This window comes from Eretmochelys imbricata, chromosome 9 (genome assembly GCF_965152235.1).
Source record: "Eretmochelys imbricata isolate rEreImb1 chromosome 9, rEreImb1.hap1, whole genome shotgun sequence".
In the NCBI taxonomy this organism is placed as follows: Eukaryota; Metazoa; Chordata; order Testudines; family Cheloniidae; genus Eretmochelys; species Eretmochelys imbricata.
Window position 1 is genome coordinate 88,374,236 of NC_135580.1, and position 26,819 is coordinate 88,401,054.

Consider the following 26,819-nt stretch of genomic DNA (forward strand, 5'->3'; position numbering starts at 1 on the left):
CTTCAGGACCTTTTATCAGAGAAAAGAGGACTGCAGCGACTATTGAGATAATGATTCGCTTTATTACTTCAATACAAGCTGCAATCGAGGTCCTCTTAACCAAGTCCCAGTGTGTAAGATCAAACGTTCAGGTTGTCTTGAGGTCATCAGCAGTGTGCCTTACCTAGCTGAGTGTCTAAGGCTGAAGAAAAGGGGCAACTGAAAAAGCCCTTCTCAAGCTGAAAAATGGCCACTTACGCCACCATATTTTTATATGCCTGCTGCTGATGCTTTGCAAGAGCCGTCTGTGTTTCATCTTCTGCAGTGGACAGTCTAATCTTAAGAGAGATCTATTAATCTTCTACATCATTATCATACATACAAAGGGCAAACAATCTAGGGGAACAGTATGTGACATCCAAAGTATAATCTTTATTTAATATATTATTCAATTTATTTTGCATAGGTCACTTCTCAGCATCCAGCTAGTAGTACGACAAGCGAGAAGAGTGCAGAAGATGAAAAGCCCTTGTAAAATGGGAAACTTCTTCCCTTGAGGTGAAAATGATTTAACTATCAAACCAGGAATCAGTGCTTACTTCTATCAAACGCAGAAGGAGCCACTTTGTTACCTCACCGGCATCATTTCATTACTTGAAATTGCAGTACCCATTCCCCCAACATTATCTGAAGCACAAATACATTTTGGTGGCAAAATCAAGGTCGCATCAAGTGCTCTGAATATTTATTCCATGCTAAATTACCTCTGACCAAATATCCCCACAATTTCAATTTTTGCCAATTGGCCCAGTATCATATAAGGCCTGTGTTGGTCTTTCTGTAGCTCCATGTTCACTGTCACCACAAGGTTAATTTCCAAAAGAAAGCAGTACAGGGTTGCAGCATTTTGTGGCAATGAAAGGCACACCACAGCTGGCAATGACAGGTCACAACTGAAAAGGTGATATGTGACATGCCTTTGATTTCACTAAAATGAAACCCCCTCCACATTCCACAGAAGCAGCTTCAATCATGTATTCTGTTCTCTCATACACGGAGTCAGATAGTGATCCCAACACTGCAGGCAATTTATTACACTACACCAGTGTTAATGGGGAGCAGAATCTAGCCTCCAGGGATTCTGATATAGTTAAATAAGGTAAACAATATTTTCACTTTGTATTAGTGAGTAGTACTCCATTATACTTGGGTTAAATATTCAATGAAGACTGTATTAAAATATTTAAATGGTGAGTCCAAATGTATCTTTTGACACAGATGAAAAATAACTGCTTATATGGATGAGTATAATCCATCCATTGTTTCATTGATTTAGTTTCCTCTATGGAGTGTCACAAATGTAGCTTTGCCCTGTCCCAATTGCCAGATTTTGTATTTTCATACAGTAAATGAGGTAGCAGAAAGTAGCATAAAAATCCATGCACTCATTCATCCATATCCTCATGTGTCTATGAATTTTGCCTGCTCGCATCTGCTGCCTCACTTTTGCAGCAAGAATAAAAAATCTTTCATCTCCCAGTTAGGCGATGGCTATGCATTATGGTCGTCTCAGGTAAGTACAAGGAACATATGAAAGCACTATTGCTTTTTCCCCCTCCATTCTTTCCTACTAATAGTTCCTCTCTCTGTAAATGAGTCAGTGTTTCCTGACTGAAGGCCATGCAATGGAAGGTGCATTTACTATCTAGATACGTATTTATACTTGGTGCTTTTTAAAAAAAAATCACAATCCAACACATAGGTTTTGAGGGCACACTATTCTTCCCCATTTTCTTACAATTTGATGTGATGTGTGTAAGGAATTTATTGTGCTCTAAAACAGTCTCTCAAAACCTGTTTATGTTCCACTTCCTTCTTTTTGGGGAGTTAGCAGTATAAACTGTTTACCCAAACTGGAGGTATTCTTATTGTTAAAGGACACGTGCTACCTCAAAAGCCTCAGGATCTTGAGGACATTGAGATGGAAAGATTTACAACCCATAGTAACTGACATTCAAATCGCAATAGTTTACTCATCAAGCCAAGCAAAATTCATTAAACCACCTCTCCTTTAAATCAAGACCTTTTCTTTGTCTAGACAGATGAGAACAGAAAATAATAGAGTTGTACCTCTCAGCACTGCATCTATCTCCACAGGCTATGTCCTTCTGAACAAATACCTTGATGCCAAAAATCAATCAAAAACAGCAACTACCCTCCACCACTCAAAGCCATTCCAGTCAAACCAAGATCAGAAGCAGAAGTTTGTTACAATGTATGACAACGCCTTAGTAGGAAACAGAAAGGATAAACAAAAGGGCAGGCACATAGTACTTGTTGGGGAGACATCTTTGTCCCTTATCCTGCAAAGCGATTCGCAAGAGTAGAACCTTACTCCCACGGGGGATTCCACTAAAGACAGGAGTAAGCGTACTGTAGCTACTGTATGTGCGTTTTACTATCCTTTTATTAAAATGGTGAATTCCTCTTTAACTTTACAAGAGTGAATAATGAATTAAATAAAATTCCAATTGTATTATGGAGGTGCTCTGGCAACTCCACAGTTACGCCTACATTGAATTTTCCATTTCAACTAGGGTGTAAATCCCTTAATTAAACACTCTCGTTCTCAGCAGTTATTCTCAAACATGGACTATTTCAGGAAGGAGGACACGCTTTAATTTCCTAGGTGCTCCTTAGGCTGATTAGATCCTTCTTTGGAGAATTCTAATAGACTGGAAACCCACTCCCTTTTGAAATTTTCCCAGAGATTCTCATGTGTTCTCAGTCCTCTGTAACCTCGCAGTCTCAAAAGTCAAACTTAAAATTTCACGCAGGGCTCGAGCCTACAGAAAAGCACAGCCCAGGATAGTGGCTGGGGAAATTTCAAACAGCCCTATGTTATTTAGCTTGTTCGCCATAACTGTTTTATTCTTCATTTTGAAGGCTGACAGAACACTACAGCTTAGCAGAGGACGTTTGTTCATCGACGCTGCCTCCCTTGCTCACTAGCTCTCCTGCTCAGTTACAACCTTTATTGGCCCAGAGACGAGTGGACGGTCCATTGGTTAAGGGTGCTAGCCTGAGACTCGGAGGACTGAATTCCCTGCTCAGCCACAGACTTCCTACGTGACCATGGGCAAGTCACTTAGTTTCTCTGAGCCTCAGTTCCCTGTCTGTAAAATGGGGATAATGGTACTATCGTACCTCACAGGGTGTTGGGAGGATGAACACACTAAAGTTTGTGAGATGCTTTGATATGGACAAGGGCAGAATCTGGCCTGAGAGTTACAGGGCATGGTCTACAAAGAGAGATTGAAAGACTGGGACATGGACAATTTAGAAGTTTACCTTCATATCTGTAGAACAGAGGTGGAATTTAGCCCTATTAGACTTTGTGCAGCAGAAGTCTCATGGCACTAAAGCATGCCACTACTTTCCAGTCTCTCCCTGAAGTTTTGATACTTGGTGAAACCGATTCATCGCTTGGTGAGATGGTAATATGCATTGCAAACCCCAAAGAATCCCTGAAAACAGAGTCACACTGCAGGTACTTATCTTTAACCCCACACAATGCAACATTCTGCTGAAGAGGAAGTTGATTGTACTAACCATGGCTATTGTGCTACACAAAGGCTTTGTCATGCACTGCCCAAAGAGAAGGACCACTGCCACTGCCCATTCTTGGTAACAGTGAGCACGGCAGTCTTGGCTACTTTAAGCCCAGTTCCCATATGTTGCAGTATATTCAAAGCTTAAGGGAGCTAATTCCCCCCGCACTTGCCTCACTCTGACACTGGTGTAACTTCACTAAAATTTCAGTTTTCCATTTAAAGAATGGCACAAATCACTTAATTAAAAATTATCATTAACAGAAATCATTCTCAAACATGGACTACTTCAAGGAGGAATCCGTTGGTTTTGGTACCGTACTATTCACACCCTTTAAAGCCTTCTCTGCAGAACTCTGATAGATTTAAAATAACTCCATTTTGAAAATTTCCTAAAGATTCCAGCTGTTTTATATTGCTGTAAGTATTATGAGAAGTTTATCCAAAATGTTTGAGTCATATGTTTAAAGTCAATTGTCTGTACAGGGAAATGTCCCTAGCGCGTCCACATACACACAGAATCATTTCAGGAGAGAGATAAAATACCGAAGAGATGTACATCTAATTTATTTCCCCCTCTTCATTGCATGCTATCTTCCTATTGTTGGGAGATTAACTCTAAAATTCTTTTGCATCCCATCAGTATTTCACAGCAATCACTGTAATCATAGCCGTGGCTCTAAGATTTTGAACTAGAGTCCTTGAAAACAGAGCACTCTGCTTATATAAAGCATTACTGCATTCAGAAACCATGTCAGCCTTACTCCAGACTATTATTTGGATATAACCCAGAAGTGTCGCAGTAATTTAGTCCCAATGCTCACATAAGAATCTTTTAAAAAGGAGTTTGTACTGTAGAGAATTGCCTCCAAGCAGACTGGAAAATACTGAGCCACAGCCATCCTTTCTTCCTTTTAACATTTACTTTTTTTTAGATCTTATGAAATAAAAAAAAATACATTGCAATCTCTGAGAGGGAAGCCAGGGGTTTTTCATAGAACTTCACTACAGAGATTAACAACAACGGGAATTAAATACGATTTGCTCATTTCAATGCACTGAAACAGTTGAGAGGTTCATTGTGCTTCACTATAAACAGAGTGCTGCAGTATCTGAGTTCTTTATATAACTGGGTTCCATTGTGCATAAAACCCGAACCAGGAGAAATTATGAAGATTTAATTCATTTTTGTTAGACTTCTACGCTACAGTGTAGCCATTTTTACTCATATGAGGTAGTAAGAGTTACAGCCATGTTTTTCTTTCACAACTTTAACTTTACTAGCAATTGCCCAGGAGATAAGAAATGCTGGGTATTTTTTAGGGATTGTGTGTTGTATATTGTTAATATTTTTGTTCATAGTTATATTTTGGCGGAACCAAATTCCAACAGTAAATATTTAAACATGCTTACACATCCTGACAAAATGGGTCATGCATGTAACAATATGGGCCTATTTTTCCTCAGGTAGTATATAATTTCCTTTTAAAGTGTTGCGTCATTTTCATTCTCAAAATTTGTTAAGCAAGCTGGTTGCTGAGCAATCGACTAGTCACACGGTCTTGTCCGCAGAACTTGCATGAACAGGGGGAATGTTTAGGTGAGGATGTAAAGGGTCTGGTTCTCTTCTTGCTTAAACCAGTATAAACAAGGAGCCACACCAATGAAGCTAATGGAATCCACTGGTGTAAAACTGCAGCAAGTGAGAAGAGACTCACGCTAAAATGAGATAAACGTAGATAGACTAAGGATTATTGCAAAAAGAAAAGGAGTACTTGTGGCACCTTAGAGACTAACCAATTTATTTGAGCATGAGCTTTCGTGAGCTACAGCTCACTTCATCAGATGCATACCGTGGAAACTGCAGCAGACATTATATACACACAGAGATCATGAAACAATACCTCCTCCCACCCCACTGTCCTGCTGGTAATAGCTTATCTAAAGTGATCATCAAGTTGGGCCATTTCCAGCACAAATCCAGGTTTTCTCACCCTCCGCCCCCCCCCCCACAAACTCACTCTCCTGATGGTAATAGCCCATCCAAAGTGACCACTCTCTTCACAATGTGTATGATAATCAAGGTGGGTCATTTCCAGCACAAATCCAGGTTCTCTCACTCCCTCAGCCCCCTCCAAAAACCACACACACAAACTCATTCTCCTGCTGGTAATAGCTTATCAAAAGTGACCACTCTCCCTACAATGTGCATGATAATCAAGGTGGGTCATTTCCAGCACAAATCCAGGTTTTCTCACCCCCCCACCCCCATACACACACAAACTCACTCTCCTGCTGGTAATAGCTTATCTAAAGTGATCATTAAGTTGGGCCATTTCCAGCACAAATCCAGGTTTTCTCACCCTCCGCCCCTCCCCCCCCCAACTCACTCTCCTGCTGGTAATAGCCCATCCAAAGTGACCACTCTCTTCACAATGTGTATGATAATCAAGGTGGGCCATTTCCTGCACAAATCCAGGTTCTCTCACCCCCTCACCCTCCTCCAAAAACCACACACACAAACTCAATCTCCTGCTGGTAATAGCTTATCCAAAGTGACCACTCTCCCTACAATGTGCATGATAATCAAGGTGGGCCACTTCCAGCACAAATCCAGGCTTTCTCACCCCCCCCCTTTTTTCCGGGAACACACACACACACACACACAAACTCACTCTCCTGCTGGCAATAGCTCATCCAAACTGACCACTCTCCAAGTTTAAATCCAACTTTAACCAGAACGTCGAGGGGGGGGGGCGGTAGGAAAAAACAAGGGGAAATAGGCTACCTTGCATAATGACTTAGTCACTCCCAGTCTCTATTTAAGCCTAAATTAATAGTATCCAATTTGCAAATGAATTCCAATTCAGCAGTTTCTCGCTGGAGTCTGGATTTGAAGTTTTTTTGTTTTAAGATAGCGACCTTCATGTCTGTGATTGCGTGACCAGAGAGATTGAAGTGTTCTCCGACTGGTTTATGAATGTTATAATTCTTGACATCTGATTTGTGTCCATTTCTTCTTTTACATAGAGACTGTCCAGTTTGACCAATGCACATGGCAGAGGGGCATTGCTGGCACATGATGGCATATATCACATTGGTGGATGTGCAGGTGAACGAGCCTCTGATAGTGTGGCTGATGTGATTAGCGAATACAGACTAACATGGCTGTTACTCTGAAACCTAAGGATTACTGGTTTGCAATGGGATAGTACTTAACTGCTTCGGTGCCTGAGCCAAAGCCCTTTGAAGTCAACTGAAAGACCTCCCTGAAGGCCTTATGATTTACACTGTGCTGTTATAATGTTCCAGGAAACTCACACAAGATGTAGGTGGGACTTTGAACAGCACTGCAGGTGCCTGTTCCCACCCTGTCTGACACTTTGCACAGCTGTAGTGCAATTAGTTCTGGCTTGGTCAGCACTGAGGAAAGACGTAAGTTCTTGTGCAGCTTTGCGCCTATTGACTCTTAGAGTCTTCCCATTCATAAATGAGATCACAAGCATACCAGCACTATTATGCTGTCACTGGTTATATGTATTGTCCGTTTGCACAGGAGTATTTTACTATTCCTATTCTAATATGGCTAATGTCATTCTGGGGTGTATTAACAAGAGTGTCTTATGAAAGTCAATTATGTAATTGTCCCACTCTACTCGGCACCCAGCTTGATGACTGTGTCCAGTTCTGGGAGCCCAACTTTAAGAAAGCTGTGGACAAATTGGAGAGAATCCAGAGGAAAGGTTAAGAAAAAGTGAACATTTTTGGTCTTGAGAATAGAAGACTGAGGAGGACTTGATAACAGTGTACAAATACATTAAGGGCTATTATTAAAAAGGATGGTGATTGACTGTTCTCCACGTCCACTGAAGACAGAATAAAAAGTAGTCAGTTTAATCTGCAGCAAGGGAGAGTTAACTTAGGTTAGATATTAGGAAAAACTTTTGAACTATAAGGATAGTTAAGCACAGGAACAGGCTTCCAAGGGATGTTGAGGGATCCCCATCACTGGAGGTTTTTAAAAACAGGCTTAGACAAACATCTGTGAGGGAGGGTCTGGGTATGCTTGATCCTGCCGCAGCACAGGGGGCTGACTAGATGATCTCTTGAGGTTTTTTCCAGTCCCACACTTCTATGATTTTTTTTATATTATGTTTCCTTCCTCTCCCTGCAGGTGGTTCAACAGAGTTGTCTTGATAATGGTTGCCTAGGAAACTAATTAAGGAGAGAATTTGGTTGGAAGTAGAGTTGCAAGCATTAAACTCTATTTGAGAGACAGATGCAGAAATTAAGGTAATGTCTGAAAAGATGAAAGGATTCATCCTTTATTTTGGGAAGAAGAAAGAACTGCATTAACTGTTTGGACTGTAACACAGCAGCTTTTCATGCAGCACTGATTTTTAAAGGATAAGAAGAGAGAACTGGTGATACTGAGCAAGAGATTTTAAAACCCAGGCTCTGTTTCGAGGTGGTACATGTGATGTGGAAAAGGTTCCCAGAGCAGTTAGATTTCAGAGTAGCAGCCGTGTTAGTCTGTATTCTCAAAAAGAAAAGGAGTACTTGTGGCACCTTAGAGACTAAAATTTATTTGAGCATAAGCTTTCGTGAGCTACAGCTCACTTCATCTGACGCAGTTAGAGATGGTTAGATGGTCAAATGGGTTGGTAAAAATAAAATTGAATAGACAGGCTTTTGAGCAAGTTCCAACCAATTAACATGCTGTGTGTGTTTTTTATATTGTGTCATATATATCGTAAAAGCATTTCATGTGAGTTTCGTTTGTGAAAGGTGTCAGCTTGGCAGCCCCGAAGACTCAAGTCTTCTGTCTGCCTTTAGAACAGGTACAGCTGAGAAGCATCAGTGCAAGTTCCCACACGCTGCCCTACTAATATACATCAGGCCTGACCCCATCAAACAGTGAAAGGATACCTCAGTACCAAAGGGGCCCATTTGACCCTTTGCCTTTCTACTGAGTAGTAGTGATTTATATAATGTGAACACTGTTTAAATAACGGAAGGGGCACAAAGATTTTTTGGCTGTGCTTGGTAAGAGTAACCAAACAGGAACACAAAACTTCTTGTAATTGAAAAAGCAGCAAAAAATGGCTAATTGTACAACAAATGCAAAAGGGGCTTTTTACAGACATCTATTAATTAAGGTTCAAACTAGCTATACACGCCTATCACTCAGGGAATGAGATATCAATTCTAATTTTCTTTCCAGTTAATTCATGGTAATTCCATTGACTCCATATTTAGGCCTATTGTACACTTAATTACTATATATAGATAGATCTATTTGTGTACACATATGCAGTATATGTAGCATGGTAAAATATGCAAAATGTCAAAAGCATATGCATAAATGTGTGCACACATGTGCACTTATGGCTAATGATTATAAGTTACTAGTACAAAATTGTTAAATGCTGCTAATACAGAATAATAAAAGATCTTAATGGTGACTTCAGGTTGTAATCTCTTTGGAGTAGGAAATGCGATTTGTGTTGGAAATGGATCTTTAACTGTACAGCACCATGCACGTTATGATGCTATATTCATTAAATGTGATTAATAATCATATTAGCACAGAATTGCAGTTCTACTGGTTTTCTGAATTATTCTATTTTGAAATCTGTTCAGATCCATGGTGACACTACCTTAAATCACTCTGCTGTATGGATAACATTCTGATGGTTAAATTCTTGTCATTCTGAAACTGGGAAATCTTATGAGAGCTAGATGATGGCTTTCAGAAGGCATTAGCATTTACAAGATGGTAATTCTACCCATAGGAATGTGTGAAATGTTTTATATGTGCAGAGGATTAGCCCGATCTGAAAAGGACATTTGCTTCCCTATAGTTCAGACGCTGTGCCTGTGGCTACTTATTAATTCAATACCTCTTAGTAGCATTCCCTTTGGGCAGAAATGGCTGTTGACATTGGCATGAGCACACTTGCTCACCTTCCACAATTTTGTTGGCTAAAATCCAATGGAGATGGCTGCTAACCTCAGGAGACCCCCTTTTCTCCCCAATGGAGGCTTCATGTCCAGCATGATCACCTCAAAGAAGAGACCACTACTATACTTGTACATTCTTCCCCCTAAAATGCATTTATGGGTGTTTGGACTGGTCAAATCTGTGTGGAAGGATGACTGACGATCTTTTGGTGACAAAGTTTCGAGCTCTTTAGGGTCATGGAAATTAAATGGGTCAGTCACAGAGTGACTTGTAACAAGAGTCTGCGTATATTAGACACCCCTCAAGGCCTCACCCTGAATCCCTTACGCAGGCAAATCAAGGTCCCCACAGAATATGAAATGCTGGTCCATGACTCCTCTGTGGCACAGAGCCCTGAGAACCTCAGCAGCACACCCCGGCTCTGTCACAGCAGTGGAAAATACTCACTGGAGTGAGGAAGAGACCAATGGGACATATGGAGAAAATAGAGCCTAAGGATACCCAGCACTTTGGTGCCTCCCCCAAACATGCCAGTTTATTTATGAGGCGGTTATTACATTTTTTTTTAAATTGCATGAAAAAGACAGGCCAGTACAGTAATTATGGTGTATGTTATACAAACCTAAAGCATACATGACTTGCAAGGTTGGATCTGGATTAATTTTGCACTTGGATATTTTTCCTGATATTTTTTGGTGATTTTTTAAAACTCTGTAATATAAATGAAACATTTTTTTTATATTTATTCTTAAAACACCAAAAACCTGGGAGCCTTCTTGCAGTGAGCACAGTACCCCTCACTGAGGACTGAATGCTTCTACAAAGTTATACAGCAATGGCAATACTGAAAAACTTTACGTCTTCTTAATCTTAAAATTTCAGACTCAAAAATCAAATCAGGTTATATACTTCCACTGCAGAGAATCAGATTCCCCTTTGTGTTCCTAGGGTCACTTTACTTGAAGGCTTTTTGCCAATTTGACCATTATTTAAAATTTTTGTGCATTATAGTCCTTCCTACAGTATTGCTTATGTTTTGTTTGCAAGAGGCGTCCATTCAATATTGAGATTGCCTTGGAGCCTAACCTTTATGATTTTGTTTGGCGATAGTCTTCTTTTGATAAAAGCATATATTCTCTGAAATAAACCAGTCTTTTGTAATGTTTCACCATTTTGATCCTGAATGATTTTCTTCCATCTTATTTTCCCTCCGGGGATTTACTTCTAAATGGACACTGAGCCACTCTAGTCTGAAATATGACTTATCTTAGTAATAAGAAAGCCATATTTCTGAACCTGAAGACTTGTTTCTAAATAAACAGTCAAACTCTAAAGCCTGATGCTATTTTCCAGAACTAGATGACTTTTTTCATGACAATAAAATCATTTTATATCTACCTGTGAAATAATATTGGAATATTTTGGCATCAAGGGACAAGAAGAATGGGGAGTTCATGAATTTTACAGAGAATCAGTTTTAATACCAGTATGTGTGAAAGGAAGCTACAAGATTAAACTAGATATAATTTTGTCAAGAAAGGAAGGATGGATATGGGCCTAATTTACTGGATTTCACAGATACAGGACCACATCTATGGGTAAATATTAACAATAATGTGAGAAACAGTGATTGGATGGCAATACGAGTAGTAAATTACACATGTAAAAGACAACCCCAATATAATGCCAGAATAACACACGTTTAATTTTAGATTGAGATTTATAATTACAGGCATGGGGCCTATGTTTAGAGAGACTCTGGGATGGTTTCTTAAGACAGAAGAATGCCTAAGTGTGGACTTTGGCCCATGTTTTATTGTTTATTAGTATGTATTAGTAAACAGAGAACCAGAGCCAGATTTTCTTGACCTCAGTGAAACCGCTTGTGAGGTCAGATACTATTCAGTGTAAGTAATAGTTCAGAATCTATGTGGATAAATGATAAAGCATGAACGGTATGATTGTTTCCTGGGGAAAAAAAGATCAAGACTATATGTAAGTATATTCACCAAAACTGAACTTTAAATTTGCTTTAGCAAGCATTTGCATCAAAAGCACTTCAGCACTCATCCAATTAGAGATCAGAAACAGTACAATGTGACTTAACTGACCAATAACAACTGAGCAATAAGGCCCAGATTTTTAACTATATTTATGCATTAAAATGAGATTTAGGCTCCTAAATCAGTTAGGTGTAGTGATGCTGAGCACAGCAATGCCTAAATAGCTTTAAAAAGCTGGGCCTAAGTGAATGCTCACTGGGAATTATTCATGATGAATTCAGACTTTGCAAAAACTCAAAGTGATGACATTTGTCAACATGTGGCATACCTCATCCAGTGCATTAAATGCCCCAGTGTGGGTGAAACGAGACAATCACTATGCTCTCGAATGAACTCACAAAGGAAAGTGATAAAAGACAAAAGCACCACATCAGCTGTGGGTGAACACTTTTCACAAAGCGATCACTCTGACCTAACAGTCCTCATCCTCAAAGGAAATCTGCACAACACTTCAAATGACGACCCTGGGAGCTTGAATTCATAACTTTGCTAGACACTAAAAATCATGGACTGAACAGAGACACTGGATTTATGACATATAACAATGTATGGCCCACTAACCCCGCCCATGTCCCCCAGTTGCCTTACCCCTCCCTTCTTTCCCCCTCTGTAAGTGGAGGGGTGTTAACAGGACACTTCACCTTGAATGGTTCCTAGAAATATGTTAACTACTTGTGCTAAACAATCTGTTCTGCCTTGTATTTAGCTGTGATACTCGGAGTACCTGTCTCAGAGCTGAAGAAGAGCTCTGCGTAAACTCAAAAGCCTCTCTCTCTCTCACCGACAGAAGCTGATTCAATAAAAGCTGTTACCTCACTCACCTCAACATTTGTCAAATGTTTTTGAAGAATAGATAAATCTGAGGAAAACTCTTTTTAAAATTTGTCTCACAACCTTCGCTATCACAGTTTTTCAATCTGCAAACTAGAGATAATATTACCTCACGGAGCTGTTGGGAGGTTTAATTATTGCTTAGAATGTGACTTAAGGCCCTTGGATTTAAATTGACATTTAAGTTTAAAACAATACTATTGTGTGTACTATATCTTATCAATGAGGCTAGTTTCAAAGTTACCAATTTAGTATTACCGGAACACTGTAAATCCTCAGGTTGAACTGACACATGAAATGGCTTAAACTATATTCTGGGACCAAGATTTTCAAGAGAAACTAAATATTTTGGGGGTACCCAACCTGAACCAACTGAACGGGCTCTGATTTTCAGACGGCAGGCGCCATGCACTCTCTGATAATCAATCCCTTTTACTGGTAACATTTATGTTGGACAGCCAACATCCCTACTCTCTTTTGGACGTTTTGGCTTAACTCGAATATACCACTGTTTTCAGTCATCACCTTCAATAAAATGAGTTCCCTAAACATCTAAACCTTGAACAGTCAGCACACAATGGTATTTGCTCATTTTTTTAAGAGCTTATTCACTTTTTTCTTGTTGGCTTTGGTAGACTTTCTAACTATGTGAAAAACAATCTAAAATATGCAAATCTAGAGTTATCCTTTCCCCTGTCAGCAAAGCACAGTTGTCTATAAGGAGGATATCTCACCATTCCCTTGAGTATTCCAACTACAGTGAACTAACTACTGTTAGAATTTTTGTACGATTTGATTAGCCTTATGAGAAGATAAGCAGCTAAGCTGAAGAGACAGACGCAAAAGCCTGAAAAACTAATTGTGCAGCAATAGACCCAGGGGTAGACCAATACTGACTTTCACCTGCAGAAAAAGAGGTCATTGTTCTTGAGTCTTGGACCAGAAAAATCTCTGGAGGCTGCTATTTGTAGATATTTTATCATAATGCGCACCAATGTGGGGCCCAGTCCTGCAACCTTTTCTCATATGAATGGTCCCATAGGACAATGTGCATGGGTAAGTGATGCACAACTGGACACTATCTTTTTTGTCTAGTATGTAATAGAGTATTTATCCCAAAAGTTGTGTTTGGTTTGCTTTACTCACTAGTTTATTTTGTTTCATAACCAAATAACTCAAAATCCCTTTTAGGCCCTGATCCTACAAATGTAAATGCCTTTACACATGGGCAATTCCAATGAAGTCAAGTAAGACTGCTCACATATATAATAGTAATCATATGCGTAAATGTCTGCAGGATCTGGGCTTTAAGCTATACTGTCAAATGATTAACTAGTCAATCACGTTCTATGCTATTGCATTACTGAAAACCACTGCTTCTGAAAACTGTAGACCAAATCCTGGTCATAGGCACCGTCTCTGGGGTGCTCTGAGGCTGGAGCCGCACAAGAAAAAAATAGGGGGTACTCAGCACCCACTGGCAACCCCCCAGATCAGCTACTCCTCCTGCCCACCACGATCAGCTGTTCAGCGGCACGCAGGAGGTGCTGGGGTGGGGGGAGAGGAGCAGGGGCAGGAAGAGGTGGGGGAGGGGCAGAGGTGGGGGTTTGGGAGAAAGGGTGGAGTGGGGGCAGGGCTGGGGGCAGAATGGGGCGGGGTTTCGAGCACCCCTAGGGAACTCAGGAAGTTGGTGCCTCTGGTCCTCGTGCAAGTAAAATTACATTAGAGATCATTCAGAAGAAAGATTATTATACTGTTTCATGGAATCTGACTGGTAAGTATAAATAAAACAGACTTAGAAAATGGATAATTTAGCAATTCAGAAATGTGATATCTAAAAGTTAAAGTAAAACACCAGACAATTAGGGATAACTTGGTGCTCAGTGCTGTGAACCTTTAGCTATGTGAGAGTTAAGAGTTCATCAAATCAATAATCATAATGATGGAAAGTTGAATCGAACATTTAACAAAAATATAACCCTACCCACATTTGAACTCAGTGCTTCTGAAGAAGAAATTAGATCATGACTCCCTTCCCTATTCCCCTGAATAAGCAGGTGCGAAATGAGGCTATCGAGCCAAGGGCAGTTGGGCTCAGTGTTTAAGGGAGAGAGGGGGATTCTCCATCTCCCACATAGGTAGAAACCATGAAACTGCTTGGGAAGTAGGAAACTAAAACTCCTTTCCATCTCTAAGCAGCCTTTTGTGGATCTTTCACTAGCTTCCACAAAGAGGCATGTTCCAGTTAGCACCACTGCTGTGAGGGGGTTGGGGGATGGAAAACCCACTCCCACTTCTGACATTCCCCACCCAATTGCTTTTGGGCAAGAGGAGGTATTTTGGACCCAATGGCTGAGTTGCGTGTCTGGTTAAAAGCTCTGTTTTGTAGCTTGTCACTAGTAGGGTTTCCAATTTTGGTTGGGCATATTCCTGGAGGCTTCATCACATGGCATAATATTTAATTAAAAATTAATCTTAAATTCCTTGAAACTCCAGGACAATCCTGGAGGGTTGGCAACAATAGTCACTATGATATTTTCTTGCAGCTATGCAGCACATTTAGTCAGCTGGAAGTCATCCTGTGCCTCCTTTGACATCATCCCAACATCTTGACCATGTCACTGGCAGTCAAGGTGGTGGAGTCACAGACACCTTTGGTAAGGAGGACTGGAGCTGGGTGGCCATGTATATGTTATACAACCCACTCAGAGGTTGACTTCCCTTGGAATAGGACCACCCACCAGTCCCTGCGGCTACATGCTGTGGACATGCCTTGGGACAGTACTAAGTCCAGAGTGGTTAGGGCTAAACGAAAGCATATGCAGCCAACAGCATTGCAGGGCTTAGTATTATCAGGACAGACCCATCCATTTTGAGTCCGTTACAGATACTTGCAGTTCTCTTTCGCTCACATGGTTTCAAGTCACTCCCTAGACTTTAAGCCTGAATGAGACTGTTAGTGTCTTAGAGACATTTATGATAAATTTCCCAGTACTTAGCTTCTATCTAACAATACAGGCCTTTCTCATGCAGGAGGGGCCTGGTCCTGCTCCCATTGAATTCAATGACAAAACTCCCATTAAATTGAAAGGCAGCAAGATGAGGTCCTATAACTCCAGTGACTGGAAATGATTCAGCTTGGGGCTTGACTGGAATTGAATGCTGTCCGAATTGATTCACGTCTCCTGAAATTCTTTGGTTTTGTTTGTGGTAGTGTGGCTAGTTTGCCATTAGTTGACAATATACCATTTGTACAAGAATATGCTAACGCTTCATGAAATTTAAATGTTATTTTTGATTATTCCAGACCATAACTCTAACTACAGCTTTATAAAGTGGCATTTATCATAGGAGTTTGCAGTCTTAACCCTGACCAAATCCCTGTGTGCCTATGAACAAACAGGCTGAATGGGTTGGTTCAACTGTAATGTAGGCTCTGCTGGGGCTGTGAGCCACAGCTCTGAGTGTGGCCAGTGGGGAGCCAGCCTGTCTCTGATCCCTGATGTGTAAGCGGAGTGCTGCTGTTTTTACAGCCCTTCAGGGGTACTGTGTACTTTCTCCCATAGAGACAGCCATGGTAGCTGGTACTGGAGGGGGATAGGACCATAGGCCCACTTCATTCCCACCTGCTTTTGGAAGACTACCACACCAGAGGCTCCTACCAGGAACCGATCCCCTTACTTAGACCAACGTGGAGACTGACATTCTGGGCAGCCTCAAGGAGCTATTGGAGGCTCTTAAACTGATTCTGAGGGAAGCCCACTTCCGAAAGGGCTGTGTCATGTGTGAAGTCACCCAGCATTTGCCCTCTCTAGCAGCAGTGAATGGCACTCCACCACACCCTAGAATGTAGTGGGGGAGGCTCCTTTGCACCCCCCCCCACAAAAAGGCCAGCCAGAGTCAGTTGAATTTCCCCCCAGAAATATTTCCATATGTGACAATTTTATTCATACATGAGTCAGTGCCTCAGCCTCCTTCACTGGCTGATTTTAGTTTTTTACTGTGATCCCTTTTTTCAAACAGCACTCAGTCCTGCAACCGTTACCCACAAGAGTAGCCCTGCCTTCAGTAGGGTTATTTACTTCAATAAGAGCTACTGCTGAGAGCAAAGGTTGGCTGTCTTTTTTATTAATTTAGAAGGCAACAACAAATTTACAGAGATGTTTTCTGCTGGGTTCCATTCAAATTATTTGCCATCAAATGTGAAAGCCATCCAGGATATTTAATTTTAGAAAGGTAATTGGCAAGTTTTTATGACTTATTTTTAAAAAGCTGTTTAATTTATTTCTATAGACAGACAATTCCAAAACCTTATGTCACATACAGCACAGATTTGAAAAATACCTGTTCCAAAATTGTGTTTATTCTCTCTACTTCACAGTCGATTAAGTATCTTTTTTCCTGTCGTCTGTCCATTTCCTCTATAATTCTCCTAAATTCCTGAACGTCCTTTATACTTCCCACAGACCTGGCTGTCACTTGCCAGTTGTTTTGTACCGCTGCTTCCATAATTGCCTGAAGAATGGAAAATCCTAGAGGGGAGAAAAATACAATGCAATCATTTACTGAAAAAAAAATGGTTTAAACATGTGAGAACAGGTTAAAAATTATATTGTATGAAAAGCAATATAGTAGATAGTAGCCTGCAATCAGTTCATGACCTGAATGACAAGATGGTAGGGACCAGATTGTGCTTTCTGTTACCCTGGTGTCAATTCTGAGCGGCTCCATTGACTTTAGTAGAATTATTTCAGAAATAATTCAATGAGATTGATAACTGGCCTAACAGCTCTGATGGTCTGACCTGGCCTGTTTGTGGTTTTATTAGGGTCCATGCCAGCTAAGGGTGTGACCCTGCAGTCCCACATGGGCAAAACTCTCATTGGATTCAGGAGATGAACAGAATCCAGTGGGAGATTTGCCTGAACAGAGACTGCAGGAATGGAGCATTAATTGGTACAGACCCAACCACTGCATACAAGAATGCCAACTAAATCATCGAGCTGGCTACTGGAGGCATGTACTGTAGAGCATATTTGCTGATATTCATTTTTATTTCAAGAAATATTTTTAAATATGGAATGCAATAGTATTAACTACATTTTTAAAGCTTATATTAAGGTAACATTGACTCATTCAGCAGCCTCAACAGAGCAGCAAAGCAGCATGAAATGAACAAAGAGCTGCACAGTGGGAAATTTATGCAAGCAAACTGCAGTTCATTCCTTGCGCACAGCTGTGACTGGGATGCAGACAAACTTGAGCAAAGAGCCGTGAGCTAACTGTAATGAAGCTGGAAAGGGAAATCTCCTCCCCAAAGGTAGTTTATGTGGGAGCCTGGGGGCACTGATTTGTATTCCTTGTCTTGTAGCATTTAGTTTGTGTTTACTGACCCCCTTTTTCAGGAGGTTGAGAGACCCTAGGATATTTTAAATTATTTCCTATTTAGAAGAGTTCAATTCAGATAGCATAGTTCACCTACTTGACAACTCAATGTACCTACTTGGGTTCCAATGGAATGCATCCATTTCAGTACAGAAACTTCCGAGTAGAGTATGTTCTATCTAAATAATTTATTCATAAATTATTGAATTAAAAATTTATTTACACTTTGGGGTCCTTATTCATAGTCCTACTTTAGAAGCACAGAATTCCTTCATGTATATTCTACACACACACATACATATGCACACACGTACACACACATTTGCTAGGTTTAATTATTTATATTTTAACATGAAATTTACTAGTACTTTATGGCAAACTCCCTCACCTGCTTTTGAGACTGAAAATCCTTGAGAGACACACAGGAACAAAGCATTAAAGATCTGAACTATACCAGTTACTATTCTGAGCTCAAATCTGAGATTTCATTGTAATGATGTTTTTTATACTAAATAACTAGGACAAAGAGTCCGATCTCATTTACGCTGGTGTAAATTTGCAACAACTCCACTGACATCAATGGAGAGTCTCTGGATCATTACTGGTGTAATCGAGGGCAGAATCTAACCTCTGTTGCTCGAGCCTGCATGTAGAGCATTAGTAGAACTTTTCATGGGGCTTCCCACCTCCCTTCAAAGGGCCCACACAGTGGCTACCTAAAGCTCCTTGAGTATTATTGGTTTTCCTTTGTATGGATGCATGTTATTGTCTTGTCAAAGGTGGTGACAATTTATACATGCTCTGGCTGGGAATCTTTTCTGGCATCCCCTTTCCACTGACACTATTAAAAGAGAGCCATTTACATATCTATAGTATGATAAACTCAATCTTCCTCAATATCATATTTTACAAAGATGGCTGTGATGTCTCAGAAAGTAGTATGATTTCACTGCGTACAGGAGGAAGTTCACATATAAGACTAAGATACTCAAGCTTACAAATGATGAATTCTGATATGGAAACATAAATACAATTAACAGGAATTTACAAAAGCTTTGTATGTAAAGATTTGCTTTTATAATATTTGTTTCTACTAAATAAGAACTATTTACACCTTTCTGCTTTACATCATTCATGTGTAAATACAAATCTTGTGCTTGTACTAAACTAATAATAAATTGGTCCACAATCTTTAGAAATCTTCCAATCAAAATGTACTAATCGTTTCAGTTTATGAACATTCTGATCCCATATAGGCACCTCCAAGAAATGGCATTGCTCTTATATTTTTGCAAATAAAGATACAGAAACACTTATGGATATTCCCAAAGAAATAAGTTAAAAATAAATATATTGGAAAGCATGTACTTTACTACAATCTCAAAGTAATGCACACTGGAAAACATAATCCCAACTGTACATACAAAATAATGGGATCTAAATTACAACTCAGGAAAGAGATCTTGGAAGCACTGTGGATAGTTCTCTGAAAACATCTGCTCCATATGAAGCGGCAGTCAAAAAAGCAAACAGAAGGTTAGGAACCATTAGGAAAGGGATTGATAATAAGACAGAAAACATGATAATGCCACTATATAAATCCATGGTCTGCCCAAACCTTGAATGCTGTGTGTAATTCTGGTTGCTGCATCTCAAAAAAGACATATTAGAACTGGAAAAGGTACCGAGAAGGGCAATCAGTGGGGTGGGAGGAGGTATTGTTTCATATTCTCTGTGTATATATAAAGTCTGCTGCAGTTTCCACGGTATGCATCTGATGAAGTGAGCTGTAGCTCACGAAAGCTCATGCTCAAATAAATTGGTTAGTCTCTAAGGTGCCACAAGGACTCCTTTTCTTTTTGCGAATACAGACTAACACGGCTGTTACTCTGAAACCTAAAATTATTAAGGGTATGCAACAGCTTCCATATGAGGAGAAATTAAAAAGACGGAGTTTTCAGCTTGGAAAAAAGAAGGCTAAGGAGGGAATGATAGAGATCTACAAAATCATGACTGGTGTGGAGAAAGTGAATTAAGGAAGTGTTATTTACTCCTTCTCATAACAAAAGAACCAGGAGTCAACCAATGAAATGAATAGGCAGCAGGTTTAAAGCAAACAAAGGAAGTACTTCTTCACATAATGCATAGTCAACCTGTGGAACCTGTTGCCATGGGATGTTGCAAAGGCCAAAACTATAATGGGATTCAAAATAGAATTAGATAAGTTCATGGAGGATAGGTCCACCACTGGCTATTAGCCAAGATGGTCAGGGATGCAACCCCATGCTCTGGAAGTCACTAGCCTCTGAATGCCAGAAGCTGGGAATGGGCGAAGGGGATGGATCACTCAATGATTACCTGTTCTGTTCATTCCCTCTGAACCACTTGGCATTGGCCACTTTCGGAAGTCAAGAGATTGGGCTCGATGGACCATTGGTCTTACCAGTATGGCTGGTCTTATGTTCACATTACCCATACAGTTTGGTCTCTGCACTTCCTGATTTCAGATGAAGCTCTATTAGGCCTTATCTGACTTAATCAAAAAGAGGATATATTACAAGAAAACCCTTTCATGTGTGGTATACCCAATTCTCTGTGTGTGTGTGCACATGTGTGTTTTGTCCAGCAGTTACCATTTCAAAGAAGTGCGAGGAGTGGGGAGGGTTATTCAACAACTTTTCTCTGATACATGTAAACATAATCAATTGCTCACAGCATGAAAGAATTCCATGGACTCCCCCCCACTTCTGTATCCCTTATGAACTTATCTTCAGGAGCCTCTATGGCAATACTCCCCTCTCATCTTTCCATCCTTCTCATGATTTCTTTCTGTGCTTTGACATTTGGGTCCTCTTCTTGGTCCTTCTCTTCCTCATCTCACTCACAAACTATCATTTGCTCCTCCTGGGAAAGTCTACCTACCTCCCCACACCTGACTGAGTCTCCATTGCTTTATAGAAACAGCACAAAACTCACCTCTTCCACATTTTCAAGAAACCATCAGCCAGTTCCCTGAAAACACAGCATTCACTATTCCCTACCCTTCAACATCTCTTTATGCGTATTGTCTTCAGCAGCATTTTACTGTAATGTACATCCTTAGCCATTATGAGACATTTGCATGAACAACATGTTCCCGACTTCAGTTGTACTCTACCCTTGTGGATGCTGCTATATTTAGCAGCAGGGCTATTTTTAAAAAGGTTTTCTTTGTTTTTCTTATTTCAGTCGCTGATAGTTTCTTTGTTTAACTTAGCAACAGTGAAAAATGTGATTGTCCATGGGGATCTCTCTGTTAGGGAGTGAATGGGGAAATGTCACTCCCAGTTCCTTGCACATCCATGAGTGAGGCAGTGTAATCACTTTTTCCCTTCCAGATAAATCTATTTTAGTGTGAGTGTTTCACAAAAGATATTCTAATATAACAGAGGGCAGGTGTCTAGCACTCATGAATGGCTCTAATTTCGTGAACCCCAGAAGGAAGCCAGCCAGCTACAGGGTGTCTTGATCAGTTTTGTGGCTATTGGTATGGTAGGCATTGAGTCACGCTCATAAGTAGTTAATGGGCAACTAGTGTTTCCAGTTCAGTCTGGGTCAATGAGCAAGCCATTTGGGAAAGGTTTTGTTGCCAATTTGTTTCAGTTCAGCTGTTCCATATAAGAGTTAATCAAAGAAAGTAAATATGAGTTCAGCAAAGAGAAACTAATGCTCTTGATGAAGTGAGCTGTAGCTCACGAAAGCTTATGCTCAAATAAATTGGTTAGTCTCTAAGGTGCCACAAGTACTCCTTTTCTTTTTGAGAATACAGACTAACACGGCTGTTACTCTGAAACCTAAAATAATGCTCTTGTAGGTGACCGCGATGGGACATGTTTTTAAAATGTGTTCACTGATACCACTACTAAGCCCTCATAAGAAAGACCTTCTTCTCATCCTCTAACTCGGACCGAAGCTTAACATTCAAACCAGCCAATGTCAGGATGCTTCCGCCGGTTCTAAAGATATTGGTGATATCCAAAATCAAATCCTTGTCATTATCAACTGAATGAGCTGGAGGCAAAGGCAGAAGTAGCCTTTCTTATGAACTGAACAAAACAAACATAAGTAGCTAGACTCCTATTCAGCAAAACACTTAAGCATGTGCTTATCTTTAAGTATGTGCTTTGCTGAAAGAGGACCCCAAAAAGATAAAGCAAAGGCCAGGAATGGATTATCTGCCACTACAGCTGTCTATGCATTTTAAATAGCCCAAAGGTCTCCATCAGAGCTGCACCCTCTGCAATCCCAGCGCTGCGGCCACACTTCCTTCTCTGGCCGTACTAAAACACAAACAAAACCAGTATCTTCACTCTTCTAAAGGGAAAGCAGAGCCTATATTTTAGCTACTGTTATGAACCATCCCTTCTGAGATGGGTGTTTCTCAGCCAGCGCTACTGACACAGATCAAGACGACATTTCACCCACTTCCATCAGTTTACCAAAGCATGTGAGTCTCTTTCCCAAATCCAGCTAAGCAAAAATCTTCTGCTTGAACAGCTTATTCAACCAGATGGAATTTTGCATACTACATGATTGAACTTATTCTTGATCAGATTGCAATGATCACTGAAAAGCGCATATACAATGGTATCATGGAGGGCATTTTTCTTCTTTCTGCCCAGTGGACCATACTGGAATATCTCTATCATAGCATGAAACTCTTTATGATTGGCACCAAAGAAATTAGTACAAACATTACTTTAAATCACTGATCCTCTTAATGGACAATATGAAGGAAATCCTAGACCTCAGAAATGAAGCATTAAATTGCAATCCCTTTTTCTTCTGTGTTGGTAAGTGTTAGGGATTTTTTAAGGGACATATTTTCCGATGGGAAACATGAATACAACATGTGTGGGCCAGAAAAATGAATTGTGCACACAAATCTGTGTTCTGGTGCTTCTAACTCCCGATTTGCATGAACAATCAGTTACCTAGAGGTGAAGAACTATGATTTGGGCCCACCACTGAACTGCAGGCACCCAAATGCGGACCCATAAATCGGCAGATGTAGACTGAGCCAGAGAAATGAGGCCACCCTTGTGAAAGTTTCCCCTTAATGTCAAATATGAACTTTATGATGTGTATTTACACCTAAAAATCTACTCGGAGCACTAGAAGTTTAGCTGTATTTGGATATTCTGGTTACTTACCTTTGAACTCAGCACTAGTTTAAACACCAATAAGGAAAAGCATTTATCTAATATTGTTAGACTTGAGTAAAATAATGCATGCATCAGAGCAGAGGAGGAAGGGCAGGTGTGTTTTGCATACAGAAGGCGAAAGGAAAAGGTAACATAAGTTTATATGCTTCATGTATGATTAATACTTCTGTAAAGAAGCAGAACAAGCAAGGGATCTCTGCCAAGCTGGACACGAATACGAGTCTTAGCAAATGCCTCGGCCCTGCAGTGCTCTTTTATTCTAATTACATTTACTTAAGCTCAGCAGCTTGAATTATTAAATAAAAAATGGAATAATCTCACTTCAAGTGTTTCTTACCTGGTCATTTGAAATGCACCAATAACTTGCATATGGTGGACTATGCGCTGCTATTCTGATGTCACACAAACTGCTAGAATGGGAAGCATATAAACCCTTATGTGATCTTTTTCTTTCACCTTCTATACCACTAATTTATTATGCCCCCTATTGTCTCTTTAATCGTGAATTACGTTATTGCCCGGGTCGTCCATAAACACAAAAATCCTCACAAACAGATATGCCAATTCAGATGAGTGAAAGTGAACCTGTCTTGCCTTGTCAGCTGAAAAATAGTTTACAGGAACCATCTGGTCTGTATTTGTTCAGGAAGGGATACAGCTAAACACGCAGGATTTCAGATCCACTGCATGGAATGGTGTGTGTAAAAAAAGAAATATGGATGCTCAAAAGTCACTATTTCTTACTGACTGCAGCTCACTTTAATCTGCATTTTTTGATAATACAAGGCCTCAATCACCACTGCATTACTCCAGATTTAAGTCAGTGCAACGCCAGTGCTTCCAATGGAGCTGCACCAATATAAACTAGAGTGATACAGAGGAGAACTAGGCCCAAAGACTGTGAGGATCAAGGCCAGATGAAGATGTGATGTAACTGGCCTTTTCATTTGGATACAACTCTCATGCTGGTGGGAAAATGTGGTTTATATCTTGAACCCATTTTATGATCCAGGGTTTATGAAAGGGGTAACTCCATGTTTTTAATCTTTGTCATAGGATTCTTTATATAAATGTTTTCAAGGGCACAGTAATGATAGAGTAATTTATAGTTTTCTGAATGCAGCTTGGAATAATCCAGGCTGAGAGACTCTTTGAAAGCAGACTCTGTTTGCTGTGTTTGAGGGAAAAACAGAACAAAACAAGCAGGTAATGACTGCCCAGGGAAGACAGCAGAAGTAGCCCAGGAAACCAGTGAGGGAAATAATAATATGGGTTGCAAAGTGACAGAAGGTGAAGATCACTGTGCTATCCAGTGGGCAGGGGCTGCAGGGTATTCCCAGAGTACTTACTGCCGAGAATGTTGAGAACTCTTGCTACTGATGCGAACAGAAAGCTTGCAGAGGTAGCATTAAGGGCATTCTGTCACTGGAGGATGCAGAGGTCTGGAAGCCATGGGCTTCCGAGGTAGTGGAGAACAGCCTTCCCACAGGGAAAGCCATATTAAATGTGAACTGTTAAATGTTAAAGCTTCTTTAGCCTAATAAATTTAATTAAATTTGCAGCTGTTAACGTTCCAAATAAAAATAGATTAAAATAACATTGTTTAAATCAGAGGAACCTTTATCTGGCAAAGCTTAGGATGCGCTCAGGGCTTACGTTACGAAGTCCAGAGCGGGGCAATAAAGACAATTGCCTACAACGCCCAGCAGAATACCACACCTTGGAATTCAAATCCGGCAATATTCCTCCCCAGCCACAATTCCTTTGTGTGGCCTGAATTCTGCACTCAATCAGGCCAAACTGCCATCGACATCAGGGAACTCAGAATAAAGTATTATGGGACAGCCAAAGAAGTGCTGTACTGGAGCCATTTTGGAATGCATTTTCTTCAGCAGTGTGAAACCTTTATCCGCATGCATCATTCGGCTGATACCAATGTGACCACAATTGGGAGTAACGATTGAGAAAAATGACCTGAACAGGGCCCTAGGTGTACTGGTTATTTGAAGCTAGCCTAGGGAAAGATCCTCAGGGAGCAAGGCTGAAGAGTTATTTTAGTTTGGAACCAGGCTATGAGCTTGTCTTGTTGGAAGAAACTGGGAATGTCTTCAAAATTTGTGGATACATTTCTGGAACAAGATCAGCTGTACAGATAAGACTTATTTAATTGTTATTCCGTTTTTTCCCCTTGGGTCCTGAGACTGGAGAAGTCCATAAAAACTATAGTTTAGACAGGCATAAGGCACAGCAGTTGAGCAGTAGATACACAGGACAATGTAGAAATGTGCATAAGATAAAATTTGGGAAGAAACTCTGCTTGAAATTGTATCTTGTGGGTTTAGCTCATGACATTAACCTGCAATGTACAAAATCAAAGGGGGAAAAATATCCCCGGCTAGGGCTCAACTGATGATGCTAATTACTACATGTAAAATAATATATCTGACTATGTTTATATATTTATCTAAGCAAAAAGGGGATTAGGAATCATGCAGTTAGCAATTTGCAGGTTAGCAGATAACCTAGTCTGCTGGACAAGACAGCTGAGCTGCACTGCAGGAAGAATGGGTTCTCAAAGACAGGGCGTACAAAACCCTGACTCGGGTAGCTCTCAGTTGGGGATAGGATGCCACTGGCTTAGTAAGTATCAGACTCATGGGGCCAGATTCATTCCTGGTGTAATTCTGCTGGTGGCAAAGGTAGGACATCAGGGAGAAATTTAGCCTATTGTACCATTCGGAGAAAGATGGAAGATAAAAAATCACTACGTTAATGAACCTTAGAGAGGTGTTTGAGTAGTAGGGTTTTGTTCTTGCTGTTTTTGTTAAACCATTGTGTTTAACAGGTAGAGAGGGGTTGACTGTGCCTGGTCTCTGGGAGCGCAGGGCAGTGACGGTGCAGTGGATCTCACCATTGCTCCATGAACACAAGAACTGTTCAGGGGTAGTGATGTTGCTGGCCTTCTATATGCAGAAGAGTGTGGGAGGGGTCATGGTTGTTGCCTTTCTCCACACCAGTCAGCTCCCAGGGACTCCTGAAATACTGTGCTTTTAAGGTTTCTGTGGGAGTGGGGGCTCAATGGCACAGTTTAGCCTGGCATCATGTTATATGTACGTTACATGAGGACCTGCTTTGCACTCAGACCCACAGAGAATATACTGCTTACAATACAAAGGCGTGTATGTCATAACAGATGTTCTCCTGTCATTCAATATCAGAAATCCTTCACCTTACGATGAATAACACTTGACAGTTATGTAGGGTTAAATGGTGCACTTTAACTAATTTATCCTCACAACACGCATGTGAGGTAGGCAAATATTATTTTCCAGATAGTAAAACTGAAGCAGAATAGGAAAATGAATTGTCAAGGCTGTATCAGTGAATCAGAAGCAAGGACAGGATTTGAACTCATGACCTTCTAATTTGTAATCCTGAATTTATTTAATCAGATAAAGCACTACTGTGTAGGTCAAGGTTTTGTTGCTATTGTTTAAAGATCCATATATATCTGCTATAAACAGTATTGACACACTACCCATAGAAATATTACAACAGAAGTACTGCCCTATTGTCTTACAGAGAGCATCTCTTTTATAATCCTACTTAATGAAGTAAATACAATAGTAAGCTAGCAGTCAAATGAAACAGGATTTTGATTTTAAGATGTATTAGTTATTCCAAGTAAAAATAATACACTAGCAGAATTAAAAATTAAGGTGTTGTGGAATTACCATCTGGGTAAAAGAGGGGGGAAACGGCTTTCCAAGCATAATTATTA

General features: G+C 40.3%; 1 protein-coding gene across 2 annotated transcripts in view; it reads right to left on the reverse strand.

Moving 5' to 3' along the window:
• The window catches only part of GRIA3 (glutamate ionotropic receptor AMPA type subunit 3), a 223,249-nt gene that overhangs the window by 127,214 nt on the left and 69,216 nt on the right, over positions 1-26,819 (reverse strand). For both annotated transcript variants that reach the window (XM_077825727.1, XM_077825726.1), the window contains exon 4: positions 16,794-16,981. In XM_077825727.1, the coding sequence (XP_077681853.1) occupies positions 16,794-16,981 (188 nt within the window). The remainder of the gene's footprint in view (positions 1-16,793; positions 16,982-26,819) is intronic.